We start from the raw sequence: 27,367 nt of genomic DNA, 5'->3' as shown, positions 1-27,367 counted from the left end.
ATCCGGAAAAGGGTGTGGAATTTACTGGGATACGTTAAACAGGGAAGCAGGGACCGGTATGTGGACAAAATCTGAACTATTAACGGTTAGGATCCATATGAAAAAAGAGTGAATAAAGAGCCTTTTAAGATAACAGCGTGGTGGTTGTGAGAGCACGATTTCACGCCAATCTATAAGCAAAGTCACGTACGACCTAGCTTCACAACTAGCTTAGTGAATGCAGCAGTTTTTGCAGTCAGCAGAGGGATAGCAACAGAAAGATGAATGTTGAAAATTTCCCGTATTTTGGGCGAGTAAACCGGGACGTTACCCTTATGTTCAATGTTGACTTAAGCTATATAAATTAATATTCAGATGTTATACTTCACTATCGTATATATAAATGTCATTTATATGTCATGTATACACATTACTGAGGGGTTGAGGTTAATGTTTGCTTTCCGATATTGAATAAAACATAATGAAGTTTTGTCCTTATCTGTCATTTTTAATGTAAATTACTTTTAATGTGTTACTTTATTATTAATACAGCAACGGTTTAAAAAATAACGACAAATTAATCAAATTAAGACACACGATTGAGAGAAAGTATGTCTATAAACAGAGCGCAGCATGGAGCACACCAGTAAAGGAGGCTATCAACATGGCCGCCACGACAAGTAATGACGTCACGACGCCCAAGCCCTATAGCACTTTTGGGAGTACTTCTACTCGCCTGAAAAGTCCGCTCCCCTTCTCACTCTCATAATGGGAGAGGGAGGGTGTTACTGCGCTGAGTCGAATACTCCCAAAAGTGCCATTACGCCACAAAATGTAGATCCTCTTTTAAATCCGCTTAGAAAAGCGCTACGTTTTATTTTGTACCACCAAACTTGCTCGTATAACTACTCGTCTTAAATAGGAAAAACGTTGATGTGTTTGGTCACTTCTAACTTTATCTCTAAATGGCACCACTGAATGAATGGGGCCAAGCCAAACGCCATCGCAGCGTCGCAGCGCGCCCCAGCGCTTACGTGCACGCACACAGATGATAGAGGGATGTATCAACAATTCTTAGTTAAGGTAATAACATATTTTAATATTGAAAATGAGTAGACTATTCCTTTAAATGACGTTCAACAGATTATCAAAGTGTTTAATAATTTCGACACTTCTGTCACTTGTTTTAAGTGTCATAATTAAATAGTAAAGGCTCAAAGGTTGTAGGATTAGCATGAAAAATAGCTGTTCTGGCTGGATACGATACAGCTACCATAGATATATACACTAGATGTCGCCTTAGGGCTCTGAGCATGCGTCAAAACCGCCGCCATCTTAGAACAGGGGTCTTGTCATAGGAAGTATCTAGGTAAAGCTGCTATCTCCGCCTGTACTTCGAATTCATGAGCGATGCCAGACTTTTGTGATGCGCATGGATGAAAGGGCTACTAGCACTATGCATTACAGTTAGAAAAAGTACATTTTCATAAAATCAAAACTTTTATTTTTTCCTGTACTAAATGCTAAATACATGTCTGACTGTTGAAACGAACCAAAAGAAAACCAAGAAATCGCGTTCATGACGATTTATGGTGATTTTATTTCTGTTACACCATTGCTTACAATGACGCTGATGCGGGATTCCCCTGTTTCAAGATGGCGGCTCTGTTTGACGCATTCGGTCCAATGAACTGCCGTAGCCAAGGCGACATCTAGTGTACATATCTATGTACAGCTACGACTTAAATCCTGCAGAATTTTGAAAGTTTTGGTTTGGTCGTAGCTGTATCCCTTCTAGCCACAATCTGATCTCCGTGTCACGTGTCTAGTCTGATGACGTATGACTTAAGAATGAGATTAGAGCTGTGTCTGAAACCGCTCCCTATCCACTATATAGTGCACTATATCAGGTGTCGGCCATTTTGTAGTGGTGTCCGAAACCTGAGTGAACAACTTCATTCCCTACATTCATTCACTACTTTTTACCCACAATGCACTCTGATTTTGAGGGTACATTCGATGTACACTCGTTCACTCATATTTCCCATGATGCAACGGGAGACGAACGCGTAACTTGAATCAGCCGAAGGATACTGACAGTAAACACCAAACATTTTCTTGTTGTCAGTTATTTTCTACTTTTTGAAAATAAACAAATGAAAAATAATTGCGTTATCTTTTATTTAAAATCTCCCAGACAGCAATTTAGCTCTTACCGACGTTGGGGCGCATGTACTTGCCCGACATAAAGTGCCTCGGTGAGATGTCTTATGGAGATCGGTAGCTAATAGGCAAGACATCGGGAAGATGGTGGCATTAGAATGATCGCCGACCGTGAGCCAACGTAAACCCGCCCTAATTATTATGACCTATATGCGGCGCGATCCGCTTCGCTCTCCCATTGAACACAGCTGATTTTCGGCTGCATCGCTGTAAACGTCAAGGCATGCTTATAAAGCAGCTGTTCCAGTGTTAAAGGGAGCGAGGCGTCAGGATCCCACCGTTATATAATTGATTTGTTTAGGCCAGGGGTCTCCATGGTGCCAGCACATTCTATTAGTCTCAATTGTAATATTTATTTATTACATACATATGTTTTATATTAACTTGGCTTGGTTTACGTATGTTAACATATTAAACAATACTAAAACATATCAAAAAGTAAAATAAAATAAAATCTGTAAGTAAAACAAAAAAGTTTTGAGTAGAATAAATAAAAAAGTAGCCCTCCAGATTGTTTTATACATATTGTTGTAGCCCTTGCTCACAATGTTGGAGACCCCTGCAGGCTAACTCATTTCATATTGTGTATCAACAACAATCAACCCTCAATAACAGTTTATGTTGTGTTAATCATAAAATTTCTTCCCTAACAATTTGACAAGAGCTAGTTGAGAAGTAGGCAACTAGCCCACTTGCATGCAAGACTCCGTCCGTGGCTGCGCAGTTTGCAGCCGCTTCCTTTTGAGTTGCCAGGTTTTATGACAAAAAAAGTTTAAATTGAAAGTAAGTGATTGTTATGTGTAGGGTGTATTTCATACACAATATGACAACCTGGTAAATGTCAGTCTAACAGAAAAAAATGGATCAGTGAGTTTTCCAGGAGAAATAACAAAACAGAAGGGCATCTGGACATTTTTTTTTTACTTTGTTTTTGCAAAGGCAGTTTCATTTATTTTAACACTCCACAAATTACACTTTGGGGTGGTTTCCCGGACAGGGATTATCTTAAACCGGGACTAGGCCTTAGTTTAATTCTGAAATATAACTAGTTTTAATAACATGTCTTAATAAAAACATTACTTGTGTGCATTTTGAAGCATCACAAAAGACACTGATGTATTTTATGATATGTCAGTGCAAGTTGTTTTCAGTTTGGACAGCTCTTACATTTATTTTAGTCTAGAACTAGTCTAATCCCTGTCCTTGAAACCGTCCCATAGCAAACTGCAACAAAAATAAGAAATTCCCTCCAGAATAAGTCATACTCCAGAATCAGTCCAATCAATTATTTCACTTAAGATGCTTGCTTGTCCCGCCTTTGCCGCCCCCATTCCTGTCTCTGCTCAGACAGCCGCAGCCAGTTTCTCACAGTCATCTTTATATCAGCCTCAGTGGAACTTTGTAGGCAGGATTTCTTAACACAGCACCTAAAAAAATGTAATAATGTAATAAGCAACAGAAACAAATAAGACAGCACAAAAGTCTATATATCTTCGTGGATGGTTTCTAAAAAGACAATTCAGAAAAGTCAGAGCATTTTGCAAAAAATAAAATCATGTTGTTTCAACACATTGTAGGACTTACTCAGGAGTACCTGATGAATAGGCTGTGATTTAAGGAGAGCACATCCCTTCATCACTGGGTGTGTCTTGCTGCCAATCATCTTGTGGCACTAGGAAATACAGAAAAAGTCCCGTTACACAAAGAAAAGCATCACCCAGGTCCAACTAACAGAGCTAAATAAGTGACCCCACAGCAGTGGTTCTAAAACTGTTTCTGTCATTTTTGTCATTCCCCATTTTATGTAGGACTGTGCTGTGTGTGCGCTGTGTATTGTGTGTGTGTGCCTGTCTCAGTGTGTTCTTGATCTGCATGCTAAACAGCTTATGTTCAGGAGAGCCCAGCCCTTCATATTCATCTTCCTGCTGCCAATTAACGGTTGTCACTATGAAATTATAAAATTAGATTGTGAAACTGCTAAACAGTATGTAGGCTTTTTGCTCTCAAACTTTTCAAGTGCGCTTACAGCCACAAGTTTAAAGGGAAACTTCACCCATTTGCATTAAGCTTTGTACCGTTAGAACCCCAGTCATGTTTTTGAATGGTCGTGCACCATTCCCTCAGTTTCCCCTGAGAGGGGAGAAATACTTATTTCAGTGAGGCACTTCCTTCTTTCAATGATGTAAAAATCGTCATTTTGCGTCATTGAAAGAAGGAAATCCTGTATCTCTATTGAGTGTGAAAGACTACAGACACTCATTCCTCATTTTTCCAAGGTGGGGGCTATGGGTGGGACCCACTCGCGCTTCAGACCAATTACAGATAAGTGGGTGGGACTTACGAAAATATACGAACACAGTCCGAACAAAAACGATCAGCCGCCATCTTTATGCTAAGCTAAGCTAAACAGAAGTTGTGGAGCAAGCCGAATTCATGTTACAATAACAGTGGAAGTTAATCAATATTACATGGAAGAGGGTGATTTTACAAGCGTGATGCTCTAATCCGCTGTGCATTGCACCTTTATGAGCCACAATACTGCAAAGAGCTGAGGCAGATGTAGGAACAGAAGCCCAAGGAGTAGGCCGGAGCCTGGGCGTCGGCTGGATAGAGGAGCCCGGTGAAGAAGCAGCAACCATCGGCCTCTGCTGCGTAGAGAAGCTTGTACAGACCATACTGTCTGTATTCTCGCTGTGTGCTTGCTTTATTACATTTCTGCATCAGATAAGGATATGGACGTTTGTTTGGTGAAGGTTTCTATGCAAGAGAGGAACTTTGCGCGCGTTTGGAACGTTTATTTCACGGACATGTTTCGGTTTACGAGCAGACGCGCTGCGGAGTATATAAGCTTGGACGGACTCGCGCCGTTTGCTTTCGGTTTAACATTTCTGGATCAGATAAGGATATGAACGTTTGTTTTGTGAATGTTTCTGGTCGCGTGCTTATTTTAAAGACGTGTTTCGGTTTACGAGCACAAGCTCCAAGAGCTGAGGCAGCGCGTATGTGGAGATATTATGCAGGGGACGCGTTTGTGTGGAGGAGGATGGAGGGATAAACGGACGTCTGACTAAAGTGAGTGTTTATATTTTCTTTGTTATACTAACGTGGCATTTATGTACAAAATAGCATATCTGAGCGGTGTTTTATATGTCTATATTGTGAGAGCAGTGAGGCCAATAATAACACAAATGTAATTACAGTAAACAAGAGACAAAAAGAAAATTGGTAAAACTAAATGAACATTTAAAATGCATACCCTTTTTTAAGTACTTGAAAAAACATTTGTACTGCGGATCTGAAACCGCACGTTACTGTTTGAATAAGACTTTGCTACACACCAGACCAGAGTGTTATTGTGTGTAACACAATGTAACATCACGTTTAAAAGTAAATCATGATTGGTGTCTGTCAGACACAGTGGTGGTGGCTATTTTCTTTGTTTTACTAACGTGGCATTTATGTACATAATAGCATGTCTGAGCCGTGTTCCGAGTAATGGGAGTGGCTTGCAGAGCTGTGCATTGTGGTGCATAGTGGCAGTTGTAGTTTTTCATACAAATGTGCTCTAAAGTCACATTTTGTCTTTTCTCTGTCAAATAGGCACAAAATTCTACATTTATGTTACATTTTGACTACAAATATGACTCACTTTCCATAAAGATTAATGTTCCTATCGGTGAAATTGCCCTTTAAAGACCCAATAGACCCTTTTACTGTTTGTACACAATGGTGACGTGGCAACGTATGCACGAGCAGTTTGGCAACGGAAGTATGGCAAGAATCAGCAGTGAAGTAACACAGACAGAGAAAGTTATTTTAAAAAGTTGACTTATCAACTTTTTCAACACATCTACCAGATCCGTGTACTATAGTGGAGTGGATAGAAGACGTTAGCAGATGGCCAAATATAAAGTGGCCAGATTCATATGAAGAGTTTGGTTCCAAAACCCAATAAATCCATTTTGACAAATTTTGTTAAAAACGTGTTTTCTATACCAAGAAAGTGACAAGATGAAAACCACTATTTTCTGTTACAAACTTTCACACAGCATCTTTAGGTTATAAAAACATAAAAAAAATTCAAATCCATAACTTGATTTTCAAAGATTTATTATAAAAACAGATTATTTTTTCCACAAAATGCAATAAATTCATGACAAGTTTTTATTCAAAATGCTATAAATCTATTGAATCAATAGCCTTTATAAATGTGCATTCATCTTTGCCATGTTATTCATTTAGTTGACTAGTTGTACACACTAATTAAAAATATAAACATTAATGGCATTAATCAAAACACTTACTTTGTGATATTAAGAACACTGTCATTGATGCGGTTATACTTGACGTCGTCGCTTAACGTGTTTCACAGCGATCAGCTTTAAAATGTTTTGGTCCTGCTCGATTTTCGTTGACTTTGAGTAAAATTATTGAAATTTTTTCATAAGATCCCCTGGGGTCAATGTGTTTGCATGACAGAAACTTGATGTTGTCGGCCCGGGCAAACAAGCACCCGTCTCCCGAGTGTCTCTTGCGTAAATTATAAGATGTTGATGGCTTACGTTTCTTTCCCGTCACAGAAAACCATCACAGGTTTATCAATGCTATTAAAGTATTATTTTGTTTTTGTTTGTTTGTTGATCACGAAGTACAAAGTAGATTAGGAATACTAGTCTTCCGTGTACTCAACGCGCCGCCATTGTTTTTTTACATTGCAATGTTGCGCTGCAATCTGTGGAGCGGATTTATGGCATTCTGTATAAAAGGAGGAGTGGCGTTTATTGCATTTTGGGTATAAAGGGAGAAAAGATGACAGAATAAAACGGCGTATATTGGATTTTGCTTAAAATTAAGAATTTACTTTTTAATATTGACCTGATATAATACTGATTCTGGCAGCAACTCATTTATTTCAAAAATGGCGTTTATTTGGGACCAAACTCTTTATATATACGTATATTAGTATATTATATTAGTACAACCAAACGCAACAACCAGACATTTTGATGCTGGGAAACCGTTTTAATAAACTTTCTGAGTTGCTAACACGTTAGAACAACTGGCGAACAACAACACTTCCGTTGCCGAAATGCGCGCACAAACTATTTGATAACGTGGGCTGTAAAAGGGTCTATGCATCACATATTTAACGGAAACTTACATTCAGTACGAAGAAGGTCCTCATTCACTGATGTAATCACTTAAATGGAAAAAACACAAATGGCCCAGATCCAGCTTGATTTTAAAATCTGGCCCTAATTCATTTGCTATTGAATTATTCTGAAATGTATTGTTTTACTACCTCAGTATGATGTTCTGAGTAAAAAGTGCAGATTCATACATTACATGTAAAATATCTTACTATTGTTAGTCCTCTGACGGAGCCCTGGAAGAGGGTGACGTGGAGGCTGCTGCAAAGCACACAGGCCTTCGTTATTATTCGGTGTCACTAGAAAATACAGAAAAACGAAATTATTGGAGTGAACAGTAAGTCAAGTTTATCACAATTAGATAAACTAATGTCAGTGGGCTGAGTAATTGCCACACATTTCTACACACACACACGTGTCAGTGTTTTCATTGTCTGCGATTTAAATGGCTTACAGTCAGGAAAGCCTTCAGTTCTCTGCGCCTCTTTCTGAATATTAACCGCAGTCTCTTGGAAAGACAGAATAGCTTGGTTTACTGATCACACTACTAATATAAACTCAAAAATCATATCTCTGGAACATCAAACTATGGTATGTGCTGTAGACCTGTGGAGTACATTGTGTCTGCTTGAATTTAGGGACCTGATGCATTTTACTATATAGGGTACACTTACCTTCACTCTACAATGATGTGGGATGGGCTGGAGGAGTTAAACAAGGGGTGGGAGGGTTAGCCAGCTTTCTTCTTACTGACACTTCAAGAAGATTAAAAAAGGTTACAACAGAAAGATGATCAAAAAGGCACATCAACCATAAGATTTGCACCTTAGATATCTACATCTGATATTCGCTGTATGAGAAGTGCAGCATTATACACATAAAATGTCTTACTAGGCTTGCTCCTTTGATGGAAACTTGGGTGGGCTAGAGAAGGCTGCTTCCTTTTTGTCACTGTCATGGCCATTTAAAAACAAGGATTAAAATTCGAAAAATGTTTAAACACAAATATTACAAATTCTTATCAGGCATATTTAAAGTATGAGCATGTAATTAAAGGGAGAGTTCACCCAAAAATGAAAATAATGTAATTAATGACTCACGAGTTTGGAACGACATGAGGGTAAGACCTCCGTTCATCTTCGAAACACAGTTTAAGATATTTTAGATTTAGTCTGAGAGCTTTCTGACCCTCCATTGAAAATCTATGCACAGTATACTGTCCAGGAACAGAGAGGTAATAAAAAAACATCATCAAAGTAGCCATTTGACATCAGTGGGTCAGTTAAAATGTGTTGAAGCATCGAAAATACATTTTGGTCCAAAAATAACAAAATTACGACATCATTCAGCATTGTCTTCTCTTCCGGTTCTGTTTTGAACGCGCACGAGACTAAAGTCACATGACTGCAGTGACGCAGCTGATGTACAACGTGGCTGATGTGTTATTAGGTGCGTCCCCGCTTTTTTTTGTGCGCCCGAGCTTCGTTTACAGTCTGAGGGAGACGAATGTTGTAAATGTGAAAAAAATTCACAAACATATCTGAGGATAACACGCCATCTGCGTCACAAGACTTTAGTCAGACACATGCGCTACACAATAGACATGGAAGAGAATGCTGAATAAATTTGTCATTTTTGGACCAAGATGTATTTTGGATGCTTCAACACATTCTAACTGACCCATTGATGTCAAATGGCAACTTTGATTATGTTTTTTATTATCTTTCTGGACATGGACAGTATACCGTGCATAGATTTTCAATGTAGGGTCAGAAAGCTCTCGGACTAAACATAAAACATCGGAGGTCTTACAAGTTTGGAACGACATGAGGGTGAGTCCTTAATGACATTATTTTTCATTTTTGGGTGAACTATCCCTTTAATTTTCTAATGGACATATGGAAACTTAAAGGAACACGCTGACTTTTTGGGATTTTAGCTCATTCACAGTAACCCCCAGAGTTAGATAAGTGCATACATACCCCTTCATCTCTGTGCGTGCCGTAACTCTGTCTGACGCACCCACCGCTAGCCTATCTGAGCATAAAGACTTGAAGTAAATGGCTCCAGCTAGCATGCTGCTCCCAATAAGTGACAAAATAACAGCAACATTTTCCTATTTATGTGTTGTGATTTGTTTAGTCACACATTGTGTACAAACAACAAGGTCATGACACAGCCATCTTTTCACAGTATACATACTGGGAACTATATTCTCAGAAGGTGAAGCACTTGCTACTTGGGGGGAGTAACTGCACAACTCTGACCGAACTCTCTGCTCCTCACCGGGGGTTTCTCAGGTGCTGCTAGCAAATCACTGCACCCAAGTAGCCGGGCTTTGCCTTCTGAGAATATAGTTCCCTGTATGTATATGATTAATAGATGGCTGTGTCTCACATGACCTTGTTATTTGTACATGTTGTGACTATACAAATCACAACATATAAATAGGAAAAAGTTGGCATTATTTTGTCACTTATTGGGAGCAGCATGCTAGCTGGAGCCATTTACTTCAAGTCATTGTGCAAAGCTAAGCTAGCGGTGGGTGCATCAGACAGAGTTACGGCACGCACAGAGATGAAAGGAGTATGTATGCACTTATCTAACTATGGGGATACAGTGAATAAGATAAAAAAAATAAGCCTTTAAGGTCAAAATAGTTAATTCAACTTGCCAACTGTTATGTTGTTTCCAGCCATAGGTAGGAGGGAAGGGAGAGGAGGGTTTTTTGGAAGGTTTGTTGTGCGTTTTCTTCTTTTTCGCCTGTGATGTTTGTGGTGCATTTTGGGTATCTGATGAAGGGCACGATGCAGGGGATGATGGTGGTGATGGTGATCTAAGTCACGATGGTCTGTAAATGAAAAGTTTTTACAAAGATTAGTTTTCATATTGATCACATCGAACATAGAAAGTACAATGAGTAACATCAGAACAACATAGCCCCCCACTCTCACTTGTCTCATGTACTGTAGTATTCAACAAGAGTATTGTTTTCATCCTTTAGATGGGTTGGGTGATGTCCTCTTGAAAAAACTTTGGAGTATTTTGTATGAGTCTTTATAGACCCTTTTACTCTTTGTACACAATAATGATGTGGCAACGTAGGTGCACGCAGTTTGGCAACGGAAGTATGGTAAGAATCAGCGGTGAAGTAACACAGACAAAGTTATTTTAAAAAGTTGACTTATCAACTTTTTCAACACATCTACCAGATCCGTGTACTATAGTGGAGTGGATAGAAGACATTAGCATATGGCCAAATATAAAGTGGCCAGATACATATATACATATATTAGTATATTATATTAGTGCAACCAAACGCAACAACCAGACATTTTGATGCTGGGAAACCGTTTTAATAAACTTTCTGAGTTGCTAACAGGTTAGAGAACCACTGGGGAACAACAACACTTCCGTGGCCGAAATGCGCGCGCAAGCTATTTGATCACGTGGGCTGTAAAAGGTTCTGGAGGCCACCAAGCCATGCCTTCATCGTATTTACCTGAGTGAAAAAAACAGAAGACATTTTATTTTGCCTAAATTACAAAGGTTAAATAAAGGCTCTATTTTATGAATAGGTGTGTGTCCAAAAACACTTACTTCCTATCACTTTATTACTTAATAACCACTTTGTCTGACTGTCTACAGTGGCTGTGCACTTGTACTAAACTAGCTCTTTGATTGACAGGTCTACTTTTAACGTTACCATAAAAACGCACAACAAGAGCTGCCTTTAATTTTAAGCATGTCACTTAGACAAAATCATTAAAAATGCATTTAGAGTGTAAGGGGTCCATATTATAAAATGACAGATGTCATTTTTGTGTAGACAAAAGACAGTCCGTCAATTTATTACCGTTTACCTAACTGTTTACCGAACGATCCCCTCACGTCAAAAATACTGTCTAAAACAACTCACTGAAAAATATTTAATACGCGAACATATTAATAATAACTAACCAGGGGTGCGTTTCCCAAAACCATGTTGCTTATTTTCCATTGCCAACCAACTAGTTGCTAACACAACAGGTTAGCAACTATGTTTTTGGTAAACGCACCCCAAGTCAACAGTTATAACAACAAACCAAGTCTAAAAACATGTAACGTTGCCTCCGACGCCAATTTCTGTCATCCGTTTATCGAAAACATTTCCACAATCATATTTAATCAACATACCTTCGCGCTTACACTGCCGGCTTGATGTGGACCAACAACTGCGTAGATCTAGTGAAGAAAAAAAGAGGCGCGGTCGGCATAAAGGTTGCTCGCGGTTCCTCTGCCGATCTCCGGCTGCAGACTCATCGCGCCGATCGTTTACCCACCTACTTTTATTCTGTGTGCAGGGGAAAAACCCCAACCGACACTTTGCCGCTGGTGCCCTCCAATTGCCGACGTCGGTAAGACTGAACGTGCTGTCTGGGCTAATACACATTTTTATTAAACAATGAATAAACAGCAGTAAATAAATATTATAAGCAGTTGTTTTGTTCTCTTTATTATCAACTAATACAATAAACATGACAAATGTGAAAAACAGTAAGAAAGTAAGCTTTACCATTTCACAGCACGATCAATAAAGCCACACAGGTGTTTTTGATGAATCTCTGCGACAGCTCTCTGACGCATGATATTTGCGTCAGTGTCCGAAATCGCTCACTCATTTTCATTTGCTTCTTCCCCATATAGTGGACTCAACTGTCATTCCCCATATAGGGAATAGTGAATGAGTGAACGAGGGAACGGTTTCAGACACAGCTTAGGTGTGTTCGACTTCATGCGGCGCTGCGCAGAACGATCGGCGGCTGACTTGAAGCAGTGCATTCCGGTTAGTATTTTTGTCCGACTTCAGCTGGCGCTGCAGGCACGTGATTGTGTCATATGGTTTTTAAGTACCGCGAGAGTATGGAAAGAAATCAGACTCAATATTATTAACAAATACATGCACAGTTATCTGTGAACTGGATGCATGTTACAAATGTATTTACTATCCACGAACAAATGTCTTTAGATTTGAATATGTGAAATTCAGAATTTGAATGAACGTGTATCGATTTGTACAAATGTACAAATACACATGTTTTATTGTGTATTCAAATATCATAATTCGCGCGTGCAAAAAGGGAGATGTGCATTTGTGGATCAGGTGACACGCGTGCATTAATCCCGTTCTGTTCATTTGTATATTGAGACTTTCATTTCGCAGTTTAAAGCATTTTATGAGCCAAATACAAACAACTATCAATGAATGAACTAAAAAGATGTCTTTGATTTTGTGTCTGCGAATTTTAATATTTACGTGAATGTGCATCGATTTGTACAAACAGAGACATATTTGTGAATTCAGTTGGCATATTTCGTATCATTATTTCACAATTTGTGCACGCAAAAAAGAGGATGCGCATTTGTGGATCAGGCGACGCGCGTGCATTAATCCTGTTCTGTTCATACGAGTTTTGAGACTTAAGTTGCGTGGTTTGCATTGAAAGATCCACGAGCACAGATGTGCTATGAAAACAGTCACCACTAGGTGTCAGTCTAACAGGGTTTCACACATGGCGGTGAATTCTGTTTTCTGTGTTTCCCTTTAGTCTGGTGTTTTTATAGCATTACGTTTATTATCTATATATATTAAATGTTTTAATGGCTTGGCTACTGAGATGTGTTTGTGTGTGCATGTATGTAATGTATCTTTATTGTCCTTTAATGGTAAGTCAATTATTTTTACAGTATAATTCACTTCATTTTAAAAAGTAATACTTTCATGTATTAAACTATACCATTTATTAAATATTTCATAATTTTCCTATTTTCTATTGTTTCTTTCTACCCTATATATACAGCCCACGTGCCTGCTCCACAACTATTGTGTTACATCCATAAAAATTAATATGCCCCAGCCTGACTATATATAAACAACACTTCACATCATGGGTTTGTGCTATATTTATTAAGAATGTCCACATAATAATTATCAAAACAATTTTATTAAAACAGGTCACAAATAATACCAAAATAGAAAACTGGGGAAAGTATGAAATATTTAATAAACTGTATTATATAATACGTTAAATTATTATTTTTTTTTTAGTATAAACCATTCAAATCTTTAGTCTTTATAAATATATAAAAACATACCGTGATAAAAACGCTACACTAAAGGGAAGGGAACAGACTTTGACAGAACACCAGAAATCAGTTGCTTTGCTTAGGACCTACAGTATGCTGTTATCCCCAACGCCAAACAATGTATAATCTGATATAGGAGTCTAAATTTAATTAAGATCCTAAATCAGATTATACGTTATTTAAGGTTATGTGAATAATAGCCTATATTTAAGCACTTATAGAATATTGTATTAACAAAGTAGCCTACTTATACACACTTTGAAGTGCTGAACTGCTGATCGGTTCATAACTTATGAACGAAAACATGATTTATAAACGTACATAATTAGTATGATATAAATTGTAAAAAGTCTGTTGCCTGTTGTTAAAAGCGCTCCTCAGGCTTCGTCTTTGGGTCGTCAGAGGGATTACTCGCCCGAATATTAACATTTACTAAATTTCCCATCTGCCCGTACCTGAGACTGATTGCGCGCATCGCCTGTTCTTCATTTGGTGGACTTTATTTATTTCATTTAGATCTTCATTTAGATCTCACCAAACCTGTTCGGTGCGAAGTCTTGCTTTGCCATACGTTGCTGAGCGTTTCTTTGCCTATCTTTACTTGGATTTATATATCCCGACTGTTTATTGGATTAGTATAATCTAATAAAAATGTAATGTACTGTCACCCAGATCAGGAAAGGCAGTAAGGATCCTGATCTGAGTGACAGTACATTACACACACGGTAACGTTTTTTTATTAAGCTCCTAAATCAAATTACTGATTAAATTACAAATAATGTCACTGAACTAGTTTTGTAGCGGTGTCGGACTTTCCCTTGCGGTGATTTTGCGTGGCGCTGTATGCAATTTTACGGCCTTTATTTACTAAAAATATAATTTAAATCCAGAACAACGAGGTACACTAGGGGGCGGTTTCCCGGACCAGGATTAGCTTAATCCAGGACTATGGCCTTAGTTTAATTAGGAAATATAACTAGTTTTAAACAACATGCCTTACTAAAAACATTACCTGTGTGCATCTTGAAGTAAAACAAAGGGCCCTGATGTATTTTAAGATCTGTAAGTGAACGTTGTTTTCAGTTTGGAGAGCTCTTAAAAGTGTTTAAGTCTAGGACTAGTCTAATCCCTGTCCGGGAAACCGCCCTTAGAAGTTGGGTGCTATGCCTTAACCCTTATGAGAAGAAACATCATCAACACAAGCTACTACAGCTACATTTAAACAAAAATACATAAATAAATTAAAGAACATGGTTTAGGCTTGTTAAGTGCAAATTTTCAGAGCATCGGTATACAGAACACTGCGCTGTAAATGTACAAAACGAATGCAATACACAAGCACTGTATATTAAATTAGGCCATTTTCAATAATATATTAGTATTCTCATGAAATGCGTACAAATAACACGCAGTTTGATTATCGTGCAATACATAGGCTACATAAAATTACAATTTTGAGTGAATATGTTACGCAAGTCCTTCCTGTTCCCTTATGGCTCATCTATTCGTGTTTTTTAATAATTGGTTTCTCATTTGTTTTTTACCATTGTCTCTTGGGTTTGGGGTTAGAGTAAGTTTTTGTAAAATAAAATGATATCCAAACCCAATCGGCAATGGTTTAAAAAACAGACAAAAAAACAACGACACCAAACGATGCGCCATTTAAGTGAACGGGAAGGACTAGCATATGCACGCAAAATGGAATTTGGCGTAGGCTATGTATTGCACGATAATCACACTGATTGCTATTCATACGCATTTGATGATAATAGGTTGATTAGATAAATTAATGTTTATCTATAAAGTATGAAAACGAATGAATCAGTATTTTGGCTAAATTAAGATGGATCATTTCAAGATCATTTTCAGTCATTTAGATTTTGTCATCATTTCAGAACAAGCTTATTCTATCTATAACAACTTACATTATATCATGTGTGTTTCTTGAATATATGTTGAAAATATATATAAAAAAGTACAAAATAAAATCGTTCAGCTCATGGGGAGTGAACAAAAAGACGTTAAAGTCTCTCCGCAAGGACGTGCTGAAACTGTCGAGTCGACAGATGATCATCATGCTTAAAATGTTTCACCCAGAAATTAATAATGAAAACTTGAATATCTAAATGCCCAGGTAAGAGTCAAGTGTTCAGTCAGTTCACTATAAAGAAAAAAGCCAACGACATTGGCTGCAGCTTCCTCATCCACGGGCGGATGTTGCAGATACACAAAGAAAAAACTATAAAAAAGTTATTTTAATCTTTAATACTGCATCTGCAGACAATCTGCAGACGACGCTATCATTCTATTATCTCAGTTTCACTTTCTCACGCATTCACTGTAGCCAGGCCCGGATTAACACAGTGAAGTGCCCCCCCCCAATATATTTTATTTATTTATTTATTATTTTAAACTAGTCATTCAGGGCTCCAGACTAACGTTTTTGTTATTAGGAGCAATGTAGCCCCTGACTTAAAATTTTAGGAGCGCTAGCAGAAAATTTAGGGCACACCTTAAATAAGCCTACAATGCAATATTTTGACATTTTCCCAAAATAACTGCATTACTGAAAAATACTAAATAGACTTAACTATGCAGTTGCTGCACATGTCATCATTATGCACAATTAATGAAACTTTCAGAATAGGAAGTTATAAATCAAAGATTCATACAACCCCCTAAACTAGGCATAAGATAGGCTACATATAGGCTACAATAAGTTATATCTAGATAGCATACTTTAATGAGATGAGTGGCAGGGCAGCAGTTTACATGCTTGTATCCTTTACACGTTTCTCATCTTTTATCTAGTTTTCCTTGGGCACTGATGTAGACCTTTATTCTCGTCTATAATGTTTTTAGTGTTAATGTAGGCTAAAAGTTGTCCGGCTCTCTTTATCTCTCATCGCTGTAATGTTTAACCGGCGCGGTTCTGAGTGCGATGTGTTAACTTTACCAGGGCTGCGTAGATCCATCGGTAAAATCAACCGAGCGCATGGTGACATAAAACGATATACGCGATTACGCGTCATGCAATTGAGCGGTTAAAACCCGATCGTGCATTCCGTAGTGCCCGCACATGCTCAAGTACTTGTAAAAACGTTTTGGCCGCAGTCTGGAGACCTTGGTGACCCCCTATTGCCTGGGGCACTCGCCCAATATTGACAATCCAGCCCTGGCTGTAGCCTGTGATTTAACGAAATGACCTCTTACCAATTTATTTGGCCTTCATTATACATGTATGATGTGAAAAACAAGAAGGTCATAGCTAGTTTCATTAATTCAATGTAAAAAGCGCCGTGGTTGCATTCATGCGGTTGGCTTGTCAGTGCGGTAATACAGGATTGCGTTAATTAGTAGGTCCAAGGCGGCTGATTTCGGGTGTTCTGTCGGGGTCTGTTCCCTTCCCTTTAGTGTAGCGTTTTTATCACGGTATGTTTTTATATATTTATAAAGACTAAAGATTTGAATGGTTTATACTAAAAAAAAAAACAATAATTTAATGTATTCTATAATACAGTTTATTAAATATTTCATACTTTCCCCAGTTTTCTATTGTGGTATTTTTATAACCTGTTTCAATAAAATTGCTCCAATAATCACTATGTGGACATTCTTAATAAATACATAAATATAGCACAAACCCATGATGTGAAGTGCCATCCATACACAAACAGGCTGGGGCATACCAATGTCCATGCATGCAACACAATAATTGTAGAACAAACTCGTAGGCCACATACACAAGGCAAAAAGAAACAACAGAAAACAGGTAAATTATGAAATATTTTAATAAATGGCACAGTTCAATACATGAAAGTATCACTTTTCAAAATGTTTTAAATTGTAAAAATAATTGACTTACCACCAAAGGACAATAAATATACATTACATACATGCACACAAACACATCTCAGTAGCCAAGCCATTAAAACATTTAATATATATAGATAATAAACGTAATGCTACAAAAACACCAGACCAAAGGGAAACACAGAAAACAGAACCCACCGCCACGTGCGAAACTCCGCCAGACTGACACCCAGTGTTGACTCTTTTCATAGCACATCTGTGCTCGTGGATCTTTCAATGCAAACCACGCAACTTAAGTCTCAAAACTCGTATGAACAGAACAGGATTAATGCACGCGCGTCGCCTGATCCACAAATGCGCATCCTCTTTTTTGCGTGCACAAATTGTGAAATAATGATACGAAATATGCCAACTGAATTCACAAATATGTCTCTGTTTGTACAAATCGATGCACATTCACGTAAATATTAAAATTCGCAGACACAAAATCAAAGACATCTGTTTAGTTCATTTATTGATAGTTGTTTGTATTTGGCTCATAAAATGCTTTAAACTGCGAAATGAAAGTCTCAATATACAAATGAACAGAACGGGATTAATGCACGCGTGTCACCTGATCCACAAATGCACATCTCCCTTTTTGCACGCGCGAATTATGATATTTGAATACACAATAAAACATGTGTATTTGTACATTTGTACAAATCGATACACGTTCATTCAAATTCTGAATTTCACATATTCAAATCTAAAGACATTTGTTCGTGGATAGTAAATACATTTGTAACATGCATCCAGTTCACAGATAACTGTGCATGTATTTGTTAATAATATTGAGTCTGATTTCTTTCCATACGAGAGCGGTTCGAGATCAGCCGCCTGAGTTAGCCAGCGCAGTTCGCGAAGAGGAGCTGCACGGGCTGTAATGACGACACAGCTGTTTCACGATTGGTCAGATTCCCCACATGACAACAATCACGTGTATTTCGTGTTTATTTTCACGCCCTCAGTTCCACAAATGCTCACAAATCTGTATTTTTATAACAGTTAAAGTTATTTTCATGTAGTCGCGATGTTATATTGTGTCATCTTCATCAAAATAAAATGGATAAAAAACGTAGACCCCACTACATTGGTATTTAAATAATATATGCTTATGTTGAACTCTTTATTCTTGTAAAAACACTGCTGTAAGCCTCTTCAGTTCCACTCATGCTCATACACGGACATTCAAAACAGTATAATTCACTTTTTATGTAGTTTACATCTTACAAATCATGTTTAATGCGATTAAGCAAGCAAACGGCACGTGATCAGCCATGCCTGACGTAAATGCAGCAAGCTACGGGAACCACAGCGCGTCCGACTTCACGTCTCGGTTTTCAGCTCCTCCCCGCCTGCACGCGTCTAATCTCGCCGATCGGTTACATCCAGCCACAGCCGATGTCGAACACACCTGTTCTCTTCAGTTCGGATTTGGGTATTTAGTTTTATAAACTGAAAATAAATCACCAGACGACAGAACTGCAGGAAATCTACACTGATATATGTGAATTAAAGTAAGTTAACTGCGCAACAGACACGAAACGAAAGTAAAAGTAACGGTAGGCCTATAAAGCTGAGGTAAATAATCGTGACAAACTTATTTAAGGAACAGTACAATGTACCAAAAGTTATCATTTTTGTGTTTTACTTACATATTGTAAAATTTGTATTGTATTGTAGTAAAACATGTACGGTTGAATGCATTATTCAAGTAACGTCATTGACGAGGAGGAAAAATCGAAATCTAACAGGTACTGTTGTAAGAAACGGGTAGAGTCATTAAATGCTAGTTTTGTAATAAAATTACGTTGTGTATGTTTTTTTCAAATATAGTGGATATTATGTAGTGAGTTCTCACTTGTTTAAAGTTAAATGAAGTTCAGGACAAACTGCCTTGTCTACATCTAATAGTCATTACATTTCTAATATACAGTAGCTTAGACGTGTGTAACGTTACGTTAGATGCGTCAGAATTTTATATTTTTCGAGCACAGCCCTGCTGAAAAAAACATCATCAAAACCAGCATGGGAATTATGCTGGTCTATGCTGGTTTAGCTGATGGTCACCAGCATACCAGCACCAAAACACAACATATGCTGCTGGTATGACCAGCATGGGATGCTGGTGCTAATGCTGGTTTAGCTGGTGCTAATGCTGGTTCTGATGCTGGTTTAGCTGGTGTTCACTAGCAAACCAGCACCAAAACACAACATATGCTGGTCTTGCTGGTATGCTGTTTTTTTTAGCAGGGAGATAATACATTTTACACGTGCTGCTGTATTCATGTTTAATCACTGACAGTATAATATAAAATGTGATTCATTTATTTTTGGTCACATACAAATTATTGCTTAAATTACTCACTATCTTAACCTCTTCTCCCCGATTTTATTACTATTAAATCTTGAGTATTGTTTTTGTGTGCGTGTGTGTATGTGATGTACCCCAGAAGACTTTGGTGGGTTGTAAGTGTGGATATGGACACACAAGACTCAGAAGAGGATGTGGGGAAGATGGTGTGTGAACAGTAAGATTATTTTACTTATATACTGACTTACATTATTTGACTTATATATTGTAGCTGGTAGTCCTTTTTTTTTCAGTTGACTTTACTTACCAAAATGAAAATGTACTGATTATTTACTCATCCATGTCATACAAGATGTTTGTCTTTTTTAGCTAAGCAGATTTAACTTATATTTAATAATCAATATCCTGGCTTTTTCTTTGATTTATAAAAGTGATAATAATATCTTATTTTTTATAGCGCCTTTTAAGAACCCAAGGTCGCTTCACCAAATTAATCAATTGACAAACAAAATAAACAGACAGTCAGAAGGGAACATTCAAAAGAACAGAGGTTGACAATAGAGGGGGCATAAGGGTCTTATCTAGCAAAACGATCCGTAGATCCGGTCATGATGCACCACCTGACCCCACGCAATACGTCATGATGTCAAGAGGTCACAGAGGACGAACGTCAACTGATACTAATTAATGTCTTTGTGTCAGTTTATTGTTTAAAATGGTCCGCAAATGTGCGTTTTATATATGTAACACGTGACCTCCCTACGTCACTACGCATTTACGTTAGGTCGCACGCACTGGACCGGACCTAGACGAAAAGTTGTGGTTTAAAAGAGTATATTTTTTATTTTTCTTGTCAAAAATGACAATCGTTTCGCTAGATAAGACCCTTATGCCTCGTTTGGGATTGTTTATCGTCCTTTGAAACTCCGTTGAAAAAAACTGTTAAGTGTTGAGTTAAGTATTAATTGTTGGTGTCTATTAAAATCCATTAAAATTAGAAAAATCCTGCAATGTTTTCCTCAAAAAACATAATTTCTTCTCGACTGAACAAAGAAAGACATCAACATTTTGTATGACATGGTGGTGAGTAAATTATCTGGATTTTTCTTTTAGGAAAATTGATTTTTCTTTTAGGAAAATGGAATATTCCTTTTAATATACATTTGTTTAAATAACCAGCATTAACACCTGTAATTAAGTTCAAAATATGCACAAGTATACAAGATACCGGGAAATGGCGTCATATGTTCTAAAACGTGACTAGCAATAATGCACATGTATCAGATAACACATACCATAAATAACAGTATCTATTTGTTAGAATTGTTTAATAACTGTATAAGTATTAGAACTATACAATCTCCAGTATAAGGAAATAATACTGAATAAATATGTACAAGATAAACTAACACACATATAAACTGGGTACCATGACTATATTAATGAGAAGACATTGAATTATACAAAGTAGTGCTTTTGGTTAGTAGCCTTATTTTTTAGGTTTAATTACACATAATTGATGATAAATGAATGTATTTTATAAACTGTCACAAAACTGGGGCCCCCTGACACCATCTCGTGGCCCCCAGTTTGAGAACCACTGGACTAAAGCAAGGCGCGTAGCTGTGACCAGACACAAAAATGGCGACGACAAAACACAGTGATGTCACATGGTCCAAATGAGTAAGAATATAGAGTTTCTGGTTGTTGATATAGCTTTCAGTATAAATATACACAAATGAGTATCTATTTAAAACAAATCAGTCTCCTTTGAGAATCCATTTTGGTTAGGATACTATTAGAAAATGTTTGCGACTCCAGTACACAGCAAGACAGCTCAGTAAGGTTTGCAATACATGTAGTGTTGATATTTTAGATAAACTTGAATGTATGTTATGTGGTTAGCATGCTTCTATCAATGTTTAATTGTTTTTAGTATTTTAGTATCATTGTTTTCTTTTTCACAAAGGCCAGAAAAAACAACATCTCCAGCTCCATCTTACACATCTCTACGAAGTGATCAGTCAATGGATCCACCAGTGCAGTTTAAAGATAACACAAGGACTATTAGGTAAAATACGTGTTTTACAAACTCTGTTATATATAATTTTGTATTTTATTTACTTGCTTAGAATATGATTTTTTTTAAATAATAAATAAAAGGTATAAGAATATTAAGAGTTTCTGGTTGTTGATGATACAGCTGACTAGTTTCGGTATAAATATACACAAGTGAATCTCTATTATACGAAATCAGTCTACTATGAAGATCCGTTTTGGTTAGGATACTACTTTTAGAAAAGGTTTGACAATCCAGTACATAGCAAGACCACTCAGTAAGGTTTGCACAAAACACAGTGATGTCACATGGTCCGAATGAGTAAGAATATAGAGTTTCTGGTTGTTGATATAGCTTTCAGTATAAATATACACAAATGAGTATCTATTTAAAACAAATCAGTCTCCTGTGAGAATCCATTTTGGTTAGGATACTAATAGAAAATGTTTGCGACTCCAGTACACAGCAAGACAGCTCAGTAAGGTTTGCAATACATGTAGTGTTGATATCTTAGATAAACTAAAGGGTATTTTTATGTGGTTTGCATGTTTTTGTTTTTCACCATATTAGTATCATTGTTTCCTTTTTAACAAAGACTGAGGCCAGATAAAGCAACATCTCCAGCTCCATCTTACACATCTTTACAAAGTGACCATTCAATGGATCCACCAGTGCAGTTTAAAGATAACACAAGGGCTATTAGGTAAAACACGTGTTGTACTAAATCGGTTATATGTAATTTTGTATTTTGCAACATCCCCAGCCCCTTCCTCTACATCTCTACAAAGTGATCATTCAATGGATCGACCAGTGCAGTTTAAAAATATTTCACAAAGTATAAGAAAGACTGAAAGGTGTGATTGACCTAAATAATTTTTTTTACAATACCTAAATACAATTTTGCAACTAGCCTTAAATATTTTGAATATTTTTAGCATATACTGTCTGTATGCATAAACCACCTGTTTCTACATTAACATTTACAATTGTATCATCCTTATTTTGTATCACAGTTTGAGACCAAATAAAACAACATCTCCAGCCCCTTCTTCTACATCTTTAAAAAGTGATCATTCAATGGATCGACCAATACAGTATACAGATAGAACACTGAGAATCGGGTTAAAACAATTTTTACAGCTTTTTTTGTTGGTATTGCAATTTTTTTAAATATTAACATTGTGTCCTGCAATCAAAGGTTAAGACCAGATGAAGCAACATCTCCAGCCCCTTCCTCTACATCTCTAAAAAGTGATCATTCAATGGATCGACCAATACATTTCACAGATAGAACACAGAGAATCAGGTTAAAACAATTTTTACAGCTTTTTTTGTTGGTATTGCAATTTTTTTTAAATATTAACATTGTGTCCTGCAATCAAAGGTTAACACCAGTTGAAGCAACATCTCCAGCCCCTTCCTGGACATCTCTACAAAGTGATCATTCAATGGATCGACCAATACATTTCACAGATAGAACACTGAGTTTTATTAAGGATGAAAGGTATGAGAATTTAGATTGTAAAACAGGATGTCTGATCAGTATGGATTATATTGATTAATTGGCCGGGCCAGTTTTCAGTAAAGGTTAACTGCATATTTTGAGAGATTTTCTCCTTTGTAATGTTACAAAATACTTTAAAATAATTCAAAGTACATTCTAACGGTTAAATACTTTTAACATAATATATAGTATATGTATTTTGTTAGTATTTTATAGTAATTGTTTTGATCTTTTTATTATCGTATATCCCTACAGTATTTTAAAACAAAATGTTATCGAGCCATTTGATGAAAAAATAAGAGAGGAGGTGCTGTCTCCAGATATCAGGTACTTTTACTCAAGCTGATCTTTTCTTATAGTGCATATATCATGTTGCTGTAAATCGTGTCTGAACTTTCTCTATCAATTTCACACTTATTTCCACAGTACACTTTCAGCCACACTGCTGACAGAGGATCATTACAGATGTTCAGTGTGTACAGAGGTCTTCAAGAATCCAGTTTCTATTCCCTGTGGACACAGTTACTGCAAACACTGCATTGAGATCTACTGGAGCAAACCAACTCAAGCTGAATGTTACGCTTGTCCTCAGTGCAGAAAGAGGTTCAGAGATCGGCCTGTGTTAAATGTTAATGTTGCTTTAGCTAAACTGATAGATGAACTACAGCAGGCTGGGTTTAGTCCTGCTCTTCCTGCTCACTGCTATGCTGGACCTGAAGATGTGTCCTGTGATATCTGTACTGAGATGAAGCTCAAAGCTGTTAAATCCTGTTTGACCTGCTGTGTGTCTTACTGTGAGACTCACGTCAGACAACACTACACTGTACCAGCACTACAGAGACACAACCTGACAGAGGTGATTGTAAAATTATTTACATTGTTACAGTTTTTCATAAAAAATACATACAATGTAAATATTTTATTGGTTTGTACCTTTTTTTAAAAGGTAATGACTTGTTTTTAGTTTTGTAAATTAGCTTACATTGTTGATGGTGCTTTGTGTAGGTTACCATCTCAACACAAGACAGTACAGACATGAAAGAGTTTAAAGATCTTCAAGGTTTTAAGACTGAGCTTCTCGGTAAGATGAACAGAGTCATTAAAGAGCAACAAGAGGAGATCAGAGACTTAAGAACAAAACTTTATGAACAGAGCATGGTAACTAACAAAATTTGCAACAAAATAGAAAAATACAGCAACATTTTTTTAAAGAATTAAAGCTGTTCTAACAATATTTATATTTTGTTTTGTATTATATTGTGAAGGATGTAGAAGCTGAATATTCTTATTTAGCTAAATATTTCCACAGTGGACTTTCTAGTACCGGTATGTATAATACTCCACTCACCAACCAACACTCAGCAGCTTTTTTCTTCTAAAGTTTTGTTTTCTCTACCAGTAATTATGATAATGAGAAAATGCCACCATGGATCTCTTTAGCAAAGTGCATATTTTAAACTGGGGAACGCTAGTGTTATTTTGTAGTCTAATCAAATGCTAATTTTGCTGCTATTTTGTTTATAAAAATAATGAAGGATTCTTAATTTTTAATTGTAATATAATATTCTAAAATAAATGATTCCAGTATAAAAATCTTTCCTCAAAGGACTTTCTAAAGAAAACTGGGTAGATAGGCAGATGATTACTCTCCAATCATTTTCTACATGATTTACAGGTTTGCCCAAAGATGTAACTGAGGTTGTCGCTCTTGGTCGCCATTTGGACCTTGGAATTTTGTATGACTGCCGCAATGATTCTTTCTCTTCAGGTAGGTCCTGCTGGCATTTTTGAAGCAGATACAGTTCAGCTCTTAGTAAATACATGCTACGTGTTTTATACATCTTCAATTGTTTTATGTTTTGAATGAAAAATATAATTTATATCACTATGTATCATTAACTTTAAAGTTTGCTGAAGACATGTGCTATGTACGTTGGCCTTATCATTCGGTACCAATAATAGACATTACGATTATTCATATACTACATACACATAATATCAATTCCTTCTACCTGTTACTTATTGGTCTGAAGTGATATAAATTAATTTGATTTAAATAAATCAACTAAAACTTTTGTAAATGACTATTAAAATACTGTGAATGTGTTTACAGATGCATTTCTGTGGGTTAAACCCACTGTAGCCAGTAACACAGTATCTTGGCCCCACCTGAAAACACATACAGAGGTTTTGGAAGATGACTCTCATCAGCAGAGGTGCAAAGCCTTTGAAATGTCACCTATGTTACGAGTAAGTGCTCAATGTGGGCTGATAAAACTGAGCGGAGCTGCAGCTTTTCTGAATCATCCAGTTCAGTCTGAACATCAGGACCGAGTTACACTGCACTATAAAACCACCACCAGACTGGACATGATCAGTCCAACACTGTTACATGAAGGAGTTTCTCCATCACTCATTAATACAACAACAGCTACACATGTGATCATAGCTGTGAGCTATGGGGCGCAATTCTTATTTGTGTTTGATAATGAGAGGATCAGCAAAGAGAAAAATACTGAAATGGAAAACATTATAAAAAAAATAACATCCACATTCAGTGTGCAAGACATACTCTCAAGCCTTACAGACACTGAAAAATCAAGCAGCATTTTATATGACTGTAAGCTGTATGCTGATGTGGGTGACTGGAAGAGTTCAATGTCTTTTGATGAGGCAGTGGAGATCTATGCGTCTCTACCAGATCTGCTTGGATCTAAAGGTGAGAGAGCGGTTCCTCTGAAGGTTTGGCTTTACCCTCTGAAGAAACTGGAGAACACTTCTGCATGTTCTGCTCTAAGTGAAGTCTTGCTGAATAAAGCAGAGAACATTCTAGAAAATCTAAGAAAACAGATCAGGATGTGTGAGGATATGATGACAGACTATGATAACCTGAGTGTGATGACATGGTTTCCTGCTTTGAAAGAGAAATTTAAGATCTTTTCAAAACTTCTGCTGGGATATCAAACAGAATTTCAAAGAAAAATTGCAGAAATTATTCAAACCTTAAATGTCAGTGAAGAAGGACAGAAGAGCATACAAGAACTTATCAGCATCAGTGACCAGTCTCCATTTAATCCAGATAACACACAACAATGGCTTGAGACAAAAGACATTCAACTTGTAGTTTTAAATATGTGTAGAGCAGCCAACATCAGTATTGTGAAATCACAGAAGGAGCTTCAGCATTTCATACAGAATCCACAGAAGAGCAGAGTGTTTTGCTTCACTATTTCCCCAATAGATGCTGAAGATTCTTTCCTCGCTGCTATGAAACAGCACATTACTTTAATGAAAATGTGCACATTGACCGGAGCAGATTACATAAATCCACTGCAAGCACTCAAGTCTGTTTGTATCAGCCAGAAAGTTGTTTTTGACCTACAAATGTTCATTGCTGCAAAAGAGACAAATGAAGAAGAAGAAGAAACTAAATTTATTGCAGCATCTGTACCAGGTGACTTTAATGGGCACACTGTGCAGTTTTATTATAATGGTGAGATTGTGAGCAGAAATATAAAGCTTGATTCAAATCCAGATCCTGCAACAATAATGCATGTAGAAGACACCAGTGTGGACATAAAGCTGAAACATCCACTGAGCGAAATCCCTGAAAGATATGTGGTGGAGTACAGAGTTTTGGCTGATGGTATTAACCGCAATAAATGGGAACACTGTGTTATAGTCATAGATGCCTCAGTTCTGAAAGAAATCTATACTGTGTCACATCTGAAACCAAACACACAGTATCAGCTGAGGTATATGATCATATTCAAGGACTATATGAGCTATGTCAGTGGGATCAGTACCTTTAAGACTTGCAGACTTGCACCAGTTCCTGGGCAACCTTTTGTTAATAAGCTGAACAGCAACACTATCAGACTAACCTGGTTAAAAGCTGAAGCAGATGAAGATTGTCCAGTTCTGCAGTATATGGTTGAGTATAGAGAAGCAGGACTGGAGGGCTGGTCATCAGTATTAACACAAGGACCTCAGTGTGAATGTACTTTAACTGTACCTCACAGCACCTGCTATAGAGTCAGAGTATCTGCTGTCTATAAGAACATCACCAGCAAACCTAGTGAGGAAACATATGTACCTGTGGATGGTGAGATACATGTAAAATAATAAAATTGATCCATTTTACTATGTTCTTTGCT

General features: G+C 37.1%; 2 protein-coding genes and 2 long non-coding RNA genes across 5 annotated transcripts in view; 3 read left to right on the top strand and 1 right to left on the bottom strand.

Moving 5' to 3' along the window:
• LOC129438952 (uncharacterized) overlaps positions 1–27,367 on the top strand; it is a 194,325-nt gene that overhangs the window by 99,999 nt on the left and 66,959 nt on the right. The gene's annotated exons all lie outside the window — the stretch shown is intronic.
• LOC129413634 (uncharacterized) lies at positions 3,107–11,793 on the bottom strand. The gene is made up of 8 exons (XR_012367521.1): positions 11,529–11,793; positions 10,027–10,854; positions 8,244–8,303; positions 8,027–8,107; positions 7,807–7,860; positions 7,565–7,651; positions 3,787–3,874; positions 3,107–3,629 (listed from the first exon to the last, which is right to left on the bottom strand). It is a non-coding gene; the product is annotated as an uncharacterized lncRNA (long non-coding RNA).
• Positions 18,179–21,713, top strand: LOC141361452 (uncharacterized). Its single transcript, XR_012367518.1, has 3 exons — positions 18,179–18,850; positions 19,787–19,864; positions 21,617–21,713. It is a non-coding gene; the product is annotated as an uncharacterized lncRNA (long non-coding RNA).
• On the top strand, positions 22,463–27,350 carry LOC129438958 (cytolytic toxin-alpha). 2 transcript variants are annotated; one of them, XM_073862768.1, is made up of 9 exons: positions 22,463–22,560; positions 22,720–22,827; positions 23,091–23,210; positions 23,466–23,537; positions 23,637–24,066; positions 24,216–24,368; positions 24,476–24,536; positions 24,886–24,978; positions 25,324–27,350. In XM_073862768.1, the coding sequence occupies exons 1-9, from the start codon at positions 22,505–22,507 to the stop codon at positions 27,333–27,335; spliced, it is 3,105 nt and encodes a 1,034-aa protein (XP_073718869.1). In that variant the 5' UTR covers positions 22,463–22,504; the 3' UTR covers positions 27,336–27,350. The 2 variants fall into 2 exon arrangements, with proteins under 2 accessions (XP_073718869.1, XP_073718870.1); XM_073862769.1 differs by lacking the exon at positions 23,466–23,537.

This window comes from Misgurnus anguillicaudatus, chromosome 24, assembly GCF_027580225.2.
Source record: "Misgurnus anguillicaudatus chromosome 24, ASM2758022v2, whole genome shotgun sequence".
Lineage (NCBI taxonomy): Eukaryota > Metazoa > Chordata > Actinopteri > Cypriniformes > Cobitidae > Misgurnus > Misgurnus anguillicaudatus.
The sequence above is the reverse complement of the archived record's forward strand: the minus strand, read 5'-3'. Positions and strand labels throughout refer to the sequence as shown.

What these genes read in the sequence shown, in the direction of transcription:
- LOC129438958 (XM_073862768.1), top strand. Translation starts at nt 22,505, where the DNA reads ATGGATCGACCAGTGCAGTTTAAAAATATTTCACAAAGTATAAGAAAG. An exon ending in AGTATAAGAAAGACTGAAAG is followed by an intron (nt 22,561 to 22,719) that starts GTGTGATTGACC and finishes TTTGTATCACAG; the next exon opens with TTTGAGACCAAATAAAACAA. An exon ending in GTGCTGTCTCCAGATATCAG is followed by an intron (nt 23,538 to 23,636) that starts GTACTTTTACTC and finishes TTATTTCCACAG; the next exon opens with TACACTTTCAGCCACACTGC.